The 8,856-nt window shown below is 54.2% G+C and overlaps 4 protein-coding genes across 4 annotated transcripts; 3 read left to right on the forward strand and 1 right to left on the reverse strand.

Annotated features, from left to right (window-relative positions):
• Positions 1–191: 191 nt before the first annotated feature.
• Positions 192–1,532, forward strand: AB675_4049 (uncharacterized protein; the record flags this gene model as incomplete). Its single annotated transcript, XM_018144158.1, has 1 exon — positions 192–1,532. One exon carries the CDS (start codon positions 192–194, stop codon positions 1,530–1,532), a length of 1,341 nt encoding a protein of 446 aa, XP_017997539.1.
• A 732-nt stretch (positions 1,533–2,264) lies between these two features.
• AB675_4050 (putative sterigmatocystin biosynthesis monooxygenase stcW) lies at positions 2,265–4,225 on the forward strand (the record flags this gene model as incomplete). Its single annotated transcript, XM_018144160.1, has 2 exons — positions 2,265–3,671; positions 3,764–4,225. 2 exons carry the CDS (start codon positions 2,265–2,267, stop codon positions 4,223–4,225), a joined length of 1,869 nt encoding a protein of 622 aa, XP_017997604.1.
• Positions 4,226–6,809: 2,584 nt separating this feature from the next.
• On the forward strand, positions 6,810–8,125 carry AB675_4051 (uncharacterized protein; the record flags this gene model as incomplete). The annotated part of the gene is made up of 3 exons (XM_018144161.1): positions 6,810–7,090; positions 7,147–7,232; positions 7,806–8,125. The coding sequence occupies 3 exons, from the start codon at positions 6,810–6,812 to the stop codon at positions 8,123–8,125; spliced, it is 687 nt and encodes a 228-aa protein (XP_017997472.1).
• A 30-nt stretch (positions 8,126–8,155) lies between these two features.
• On the reverse strand, positions 8,156–8,835 carry AB675_4052 (uncharacterized protein; the record flags this gene model as incomplete). The annotated part of the gene is made up of 1 exon (XM_018144162.1): positions 8,156–8,835. A coding segment is annotated over one exon (680 nt), but the record flags the coding sequence as incomplete, so codon positions are not given.
• Between the last annotated feature and the right edge of the window lie 21 nt (positions 8,836–8,856).

Here is an 8,856-nt window from a genome sequence, read left to right on the forward strand (position 1 = left end):
GGATGGCCACTTTCTGTGCTTTAAGTGAGGCGCGCTAGTGACAATGACACTTCTGTCCCCCTTCCTTCTTGACGACTTCCCAGTTCCACAGATACGTGTCACAGCTTTCACAAAGCGACCTGTCAACACCCATCAGCCATTGAAGCGTAGATGCAGGCGATGACCGCGCAATTTCGGTTAAGGCGAACGTAATGGCCGAGCTCTCTAATGATTCGGATCCACGGTCCGCCCATGCAGTGCAACAAAAGAGCGTTTCTCGAGACTATTCGGGCCCTACCAATGTTCATGTGTCGCAAGATATGAACACTGGTCGCCCATTACCGCTCGAGCCAGACTACAATTCCACCGAGAGTGCCAATTACCCTATGCGTGTCAAGCAAATCGAAACGCCTGGCAAGTCATTGAGCAGGTATTCCGATGCGCACACTGCTTCTTGGGTTGACTCCACAGGCAGTCAAGGACCCGTCACGTCAAGGAATGCGCCGGAGAACGCCATCGACTCATCGGAGACGTCCAGCAACGTCAAGGAGATGAATCAATGGGAAGCTTTCATCAAGAAACACGAGCGCGTAGTCGGCCTTCGCATTCGTGCGTGTGATCTACGACGAAGATGCGTCCAGGGTCGCAAAGAAATCCGACGCCTGGAGGGCTACACCAGTCGCGGATTATTTGGTCCGATACCGAGTGGCTCAAACCTCTTCGATGCAGTCGAAGCGCTCGAGAGGGATGAGCAGCGGCTGGACGAGCTCGATCAGATGATAATCTCTGCAGAACAAGAGATGACCAGAGCAGCGCCTAAATTGCTAAGGAGAATGCGAAAATCTCTACCGTCGATGATCGAAAAGCACCAGCTCGACTTCCGTGGCGAGTCCAGCGTCAGCACCGAAGCCGCTTCCAGTGCGCTTGATGACCCACTAGATCCTACCGCTGAGGAGATGGACGACAAGCAAAAGCAGATGAATAAGCTAGAGAATGAAGTCTTGGCCCTGCGCGGTAAACGAGATCGACTAGCTGAGATCCTGAGCGACCAGGAGGAAGAGAACCAAGAGGTATATCCTGAACAGTGGAATGAGGATCTCGCAGAACTACAGGATCTGAAAGGGCAGATCGACAACAAGCTATCGCAACTTGGCGTTCTCAAGACTGAAATTGATCACATGCGCGATCAAGCCATGAATGGTGATGATGACTACGACCGCCTGCCTCCGCCGACAGCTCGGCCAAGTGCCAGCCTTGCTCGAAATCTGGCATTTATCTACCACCCACCTGCAGCTGTGGCAAGTACAAATCCCGAGTCGACGGTTCCTGAGTCGGACTCATCAAATACCACGATCAGAGCGCCTACAGAGGTGAGCATGAGCGAAGATCCTCTATCACGTACACTGCCAATATTCGACGAAGATGAGGTGGACTGGGATACCGGAGGCACACAACCAACGCGAGCCAAAAGTTCACTGCATCTTGTTGAATTTGGACATCACGACGCTGATGCTGTGCCAAACCCTCCGAAGGAAACGCCACCGCAAACATAACGGCCCGAAGCTCACGAAAACGTCGCACCCACGTGGAAAGCATTCTACGAATCTGCTCAGTCCTGGAAACGTCCTTACACACCTGGAAGTAAGGTAGGATCTACTAGGAGAAAGCAAGCAGCGAGCGTGGCGCAAATAGGGAATTTTGGGCTTGTGAGACGTGTACGCGCACATCGCGCATTAGAGTCTTGCTCTTCGATCACAAAAGCTTCATGTGTACTTGCACAGGTGCGCTTTGATAAGAACACTCCATCAATGCAGACTGACAACCCCAACATGTCTGATTCCGCTGCTCGAAAGTACCTGGCTTATCTTAGTGGCTGCCTAGTTCGCGGGATGCCAAGGTGCCCTGGTGGAGATAAGTCAAAGCATCATGACAGCGCCACCGAAGTCCTCATGGTCATCACTCTGTCGCCCTTCAACATAATCAGCGACAAAACTGCATCTTCGGCAATGCTGACGACAAGCCCATGATAAGCCTCCAGAGGCAACCATGCGCGAGACAGGCCTCTTCTCCCTTCGATATGCCTAGGTACATACGGCGACTTCTCCAAATCCTCCATTCTACCCCGCAACATGGGTTTGTACTGGGTAGGTAGGTGAGCAGTTTCAATATCATCTGATTACATTAGGAGTCGATAAAGCGTGACTGCACCGTTGCCCGGGAAACTACTGAACAGTATTGTCTTGATTCTTCGATCCCTTCCCACGTCTTGGACTCTGTTCATCAACATGTCCCAGACCGTGCCTGCCCGTGACCACACCGGGCAGCCCAATGAGGGCTCCGTATCTGACGTGACTCTCATCTCTGACGGAGTTCCCGTACCCAACGGCATCAACCATACGAACGACGAAGTGTCGACCATCTCCGGTCTCAATGGCACCCACCATGCTGGCCAAGCGCCTTCCAAGGCCTCTAACACAACCTCAACACCAATGCAAGAGAGCCCAGCATTCACGCCCGCTCGCAGCCTGCACGTCCTCACCATCGGTGCGGGCTACTCGGGAATGATCCTCGCCCATCGCCTTCAACACACCCACGCCACATCACCCTTTGCCGCCCATATCACCCACACCATCATTGAATCGAAGTCCGAATCTGGTGGCACTTGGGTAGCCAACACCTACCCTGGAGTGCAATGCGACGTCCCCAGCCACATATACGCCTTCCCCTTTGCCCCGTCTCCGGACTGGTCACGCTTCTACTCTACCGGAGAAGAAATCCGAGACTATTTCCAGCGCACAGTCAAGGAGTGGGGTCTCGACAAGCACGTGCAGTACGACACCACTGTGGAAGGCGCGTACTGGGACGAGAGCAGATCCCAGTGGCGGGTAGAAGTGCGGCACAACTCAACTGGACTTCGAACTGAATGGGCCGATATACTAATAAGCGCGCGCGGCGTATTGAGTCACTGGCGCTGGCCCACCATCTCCGGCCTGGAGACCTTCAAGGGCCATCGCGTGCATAGCGCCGACTGGGTCCATACTTTCGACTACTCCCAGAAACGCATAGGCGTGATCGGGAATGGAAGTAGCGCAATTCAGATTCTGCCTCAGATGGCTGCGTTACCCGGCACGCAAGTCACGAGTTTTCAGCGAACCCCTACCTGGATTGTTAGCAGACATACACCTGCGAAGCTTGTTGGGAGCGATGACCCGAGCCCGAATCCGGAGTACAGGCCAGAGGACAAGGAGAGGTTTCGCAATCCGGAGGAGCTGAAGAAGTACAGAAAGACTATTATCGGAAACGTGAACCGTGGCTTCCGGGTGTTTGTGAAGGAGAGTGCGGCACAGGAGGAGCTGAAAGCGTTTGCGACCAAACAGATGAGCGAGAAGTTGGGCAATGATCCGGTGTTATGTAGGAAGTTGATTCCAGACTGGCCGGTGGGGTGCAGGAGGGTGACGCCGGGGAGTGGGTACCTGGAAAGCTTTACTCGGGAGAATGTAAAGTTGACGATGAACCATATCGATCGAGTGGATGAGGACGGTATATGGACGAAGGATGGGACATACCACGAGCTAGATGTGATTGTGTGCGCAACAGGGTTTGACGTTAGTCAACGTCCACAGTTCCCAGTGGTTGGAAGGGACGGCATGAACTTAGGGGAGATGTGGAAGGATGAGCCGGAGAGCTATATGGTATGTCAAGTCAGCCAGCCTTTCGCTTCCCCTCTGTCTCAGTCGAACACCCATCTCATGCAAGGCTGGATTTATGGCTAACAAACTTACAGTCAGTAGCGGCACCCAACATGCCCAACTACTTCATCTTCACCGGGCCAAACGCAACGGTCGGCCACGGCTCCCTCATCTTCTCCCTCCAGTGGGCTGCCGACTGGATGATCAAGTGGATGCGCAAGATGCTCGAAGAAGACATCGCGTCCATTGTCCCGCGACAAGAAGTGGTAGATGAGTTCGTTAGGTATGGTGACGAGATCATGAAGAGATTTGTGTGGACTTCGAACTGTAGGTCTTGGTATAAGTCCAACCGGATAGATGGCCGGGTCACAGCAACATTCGCGGGGTCGGCGCTGTTGTTCCAGAGAATGATTGAGAACCCACGGCCAGAAGACTTTGAGATCCGCTATAGGGCCGCCAACCGATTTCGCTTCATGGGTAATGGGTTCATGGGCTATGAGCTGGAGGATGAGGTTGACGGCAAAGAGGTGGATTTGGGGTGGTATGTGGAGCACTAGGTCCTGGAGGCTTGAAGTCCAGACAGATCTGGGTTTGCGTCGAGGTGAAGAAAGACAGTTATTTGACCCATCCTCGCCATCAACCTGAGTGCTTCAGCTAAGCCGAGCGCTTCGCTTGTGCAGCTAGGCCAAAATGACAAGGTCAAGATGAGCGAGCCTACTGAGTCCGACGGGAACGGCATTTCGCATTGCATGGTTGAGCTGGCGGACAGCAGGCATGGAATGGCACAATGAGCCGACGAAATCACATACTTTGGTATGGTCAATGCATCCAACGTGCCGAACTCCGCGGGATCGATTGCATTTGACAGCGGGGAAATTCTCCAGAGGTGCTGTTACTTACCTGTTCGGCGCATGAGCTCGTGGAGGATGGCCTATTCTCAGCTCGCACGTCGACAGAACCGGCCATGTCCGCGGATAACAATCGTCTGCGTCGAAAGTTGCCTTCCAAAAGGAGCATTATGCGTAGATCTGAGTGAAAATATTGAGTCGATCTGCACGGGTGGGCAAATGAAGCTGTTGAGTAGCCTTACGGCCAAGTGCGTTTACTGGCAGCGATCACGGAGAAGTATCTCCGAGGTCACAGGCCATGGTGGGCATGTGTCAGCACAGCAGCCGCCGCTCCGAAAAATAGTAAAGTGTGTGCTCGGCCGTAACATTCACCTACAAGCAGGTGCATAGGGTGCCCGGTTGGGTCATAATGCTCACGCGTAGCCGACAAAGTCTCTCAAATCGATCTTGCTTGCTCTGAGAAACTGTCATACTGCCCTTGTAACTACACCATGCAATGACGAGCAAAGTGGTGGGCGACGGTCGAGCTCTTGCTCTGTGCGAATGCCAAGAACCATTGACGGATCGTCCATCACGGCCCAGAACATTACGTCGAACTTTTCCCGACTATTCGGTTCCGGTGCTAGCTCTGCTGCTACCAGTCCAGTGGGTGTGTAGCCAGCCTTGTGCGAATCGGGCGGCCTCGTGGCAAATGTGGGCAGACCCCGCTGTCACCACCTTGCTGGTACCTGGGCAGGCATATGCGACGTCGAAGAGCTCTGCAGCCGGCAGATTTTTGGAGTTGGCAGCTGTCAATGGGTGTAGAGTGGCGTCATCAGAGAGAAGCGTTGTATGTGTCAAGGGATCAAAAATTTTTAAGGTCTCGGCTTCAGCTCTTGAGGTGGTGTGGTTGCCAGAAGAACGAGGGTGTGCTACAAGGCAACGCGATTCCTCCAAGACTGAAAAGGCTCCACTTTTTCTCCAATTCGCCTCATTGTTTCAACCTCCATGAACGCAAACCAACACCGACAGCATGGTACAATCCAACGTGGGATTTTGCGGCAACAGCTGTCAAGCTGGCGATCTTCGGCCTTTGTTACTCGAGCTTTGATGACGTCCGCGGAACAAACAACTTGTCGGTGATGGTGCATGTGAAGAAATTCGTGCAGCATGTCGCGACCACGGAATCGATCTGGCGACGGAGGAGACGGGCCTATGCTCACGAGATCAAAGTTTGAGTATCTGGTGTTGCTACAATGGTCACTCGGCGTAGCTGATTTGGTGCTGTCGACGCGTCTGGTAAGTCTAACCAAACGATGTAGGTAGCAGTGGCTTGACCCGGTCCCTTGGGCTTGGACCCCAGGACCAGCCCGCGCCACGCGTACCAAGAGTTCCTGACGGGCGAAGCTTATTCACACTTTCGACGGTCAACTTAGGCTGCTTGTCGTCAGCAAGCCCTCCCTCTTCTTCATTCTTGGCGTCAAAAATGTCGCGGTTGAGGCGTTTCGATTCACGTTTGTCGACACGCTTGGCATCGACATGAAATCCTATCGACAGAGGGATCAATTCCCTCCATGAATGTAACGCAGCATTTACTCGTTCTATTTGTGGTCCCACACGTCTGGAGGTGTGTTATTCAGTCCTCGGATCGACATCAGACGTCCATGATGGGTCTACAACCAAGCCCATGCTGTCCGAGCATCCGAGGGGAACCTCGAGGTCTCGTCCTCGCAGAAGAAATTTATCACACCTTGACACATCAAAAAGTCTTCGCTCAACTCCGTTCAGCGCCGCCATACCATTCAGGGCATCCGATGCCACGTTTACTCATCCTCAGGAACGCCCAAAGTCAAAGGCCTCCCGACTTGGCATCTTGTTCGTTGGTTACCATCCTGGTGGGTACGGCAATGGGACTCTCGCAGTATCTCTGCTTCCCAAATGCCGCGACTTCGCCCGGATGGGGAGCTAGTGCTCGCCGCAGAGCTTCACAGCACACCATCTTGAGCCGACCTTCGCTGGCCTCGCATCTCATTGCCTTTGGAAACCCTTCCTGATGGTGTTCAGACATGCAGAGCGCTGCCGCTGTAGCCACCTTTATGCATCTTAGATGTTCAGCTCGAAGGAGACATCGTCCTCGGTGGCTGTCTAGAACGCTGAGTGTTGAGGTGACCCATCTCATGAGGATGGTGAACAACGCTTGGCTGTACTTCTGGAATCGCCATGTAAAGATCAACTCGGTTCCTTGCACAGGTTCAGAATCCTCCTCGCGACTCTCCACTTTCGTTTCGTGCTCCTGAAGGAACAGTGTTCGAAGATGGCAAGCCCTTCAACGTTCCTGTCGCTCGTTATCAGTGCAGTACTAATCAGCAGCATCGCGAGGCCCGTTTCAGGCGCCCCTTTTGGCGGACACGCTTGGGAAGACGTTCCGGGGCGGGATCGGGATGATAGACCATTTTGGCTCGCTCACTATGGGCCAGCCCAGGATTATTGCAAGGCGAATTGGCGTCAACATGGGCCCCTTTCCACAATTACTGACACAGAATACGATGTCCATACTAACCTAGTTACCGTCTCATACTCGACCGCAGTTGTCACGTAAGTCAGACCATCAGCCTTCCGTTGTAGCCAGCAGACTGACGCAAGTGCATTAGTGTCACCGACGAACCTGTGACGGTCACTGAGACCGAGAATAGTGGCGCCAAGCACCAAGGGAAGAGATATGCGAAGCGGCAAGCAAGTACGCAAGCTGCACAGGCGCAGACCACTGCCGCAGCTCAAAAGACTACGGCAGCGGCGCAGACCACGGCCGCAGCGCAAACCACGGCCGCAGCTCAAAAGACTACGGCTGCGGCTCAGACCACTCCCGCAGCGCAAACGACAAAGGCTGCAACTACTCAAGCTCAGACAACCCAGCAGCAGACGACCCAGCAGCAGACAACTAAGCAGCAGACGACTCAGCAGACGACCCAGCAACAGACGACCCAGCAGCAGACGACTCAGCAGCAGACGACTCAGAAGCAGACAACTCAGCAGACGACTCAGCAGCAAACAACTCAGCAGACGACTCAGCAGACCACCCCCCAGCAGACTACCAAGCAGACCACGAGCGCTGCGGCGACCACGTCAGCTAAGCAGCAGACTACCAGCAGCAATGCTGGACCAGGTACCACGACGGTGAGTTGTCCAAATTCTCGCCTACAGCCTGAAGACAGGTTCTGGTAAACACGTGGCGAGTTCGTTCTCAGCCTCAGCTGGGGCAGCGCTCTGCCGGCGATGCCTTTGTGAAGCCTCAACTAATTTCTTGGCATAGACACCGTGGACCACCACACCCCAGACAAGCTTGGGGACCACCACACCCCAGACAAGTTGGACCACCACACCCCAGACAAGTTGGACCACTACACCCCAGACAAGTTGGACCACTACACCCCAGACAACTTGGACTCCAACGTCGCAGATACCTGGACCTCTAACACTCAGCCATCGACTACTTGGACCTCAACCAAGGCATCGTCTACCACTGGAGCAACAACTAAGCCCTCGTCCACCACCGGAGCTACTACGCATCTACGACTGGTGCGACAACAAAGTCCTCCACCACGGCAGGAACGACCAATTCGACCACGGTAGCGACGAGCAAATCATCCTCCACCACTGGAGCTACCACGCATCTACGACAGGTGCGACAACCAAATCCTCGACCACAGCAGGAACGAGCAAGTCGTCCTCCACCACCGGAGCTACCACACAGTCTACGACAGGTGCGACAACCAAATCCTCGACCACAGCAGGAACGAGCAAGTCGTCCTCCACCACCGGAGCTACTACACAGTCTACTACCGGTGCGACGACCAAGTCCTCGACCACCGCAGGAACGACTAAGTCATCCTCCACTACTGGAGCCACTACACAGTCTACCACCGGTGTGACAACCAAGTCCTCGACCACTGCAGGAACGAGCAAATCAACCTCCACCACAGCAGGAACGAGTAAATCGTCCTCTACTACAGGCTCATCCACCAAAGCGTCCTCTACTACGGGCTCGACCACCGCAGGAACGAGCAAGTCATCCACCACCACAGCGGGAACGAGTAAATCGTCCTCTACTACGGGCTCGACCACCGCAGGAACGAGCAAGTCATCCACCACCACAGCGGGAACGAGTAAATCGTCCTCTACTACGGGCTCGACCACCGCAGGAACGAGCAAGTCATCCACCACCACAGCGGGAACGAGTAAATCGTCCTCTACTACGGGCTCAACCACCAAAGCATCGTCGACCATAGGCTCAACCACCAAAGTGTCTTCTACTACAGGCTCGACCACTAAAGCCTCGTCGACTACTGGGTCAACCAGCAAAG

The sequence above is a fragment of the Cyphellophora attinorum genome (assembly GCF_001299255.1).
Source record: "Cyphellophora attinorum strain CBS 131958 chromosome Unknown Contig23, whole genome shotgun sequence".
Taxonomy (NCBI): Eukaryota; Fungi; Ascomycota; class Eurotiomycetes; order Chaetothyriales; family Cyphellophoraceae; genus Cyphellophora; species Cyphellophora attinorum.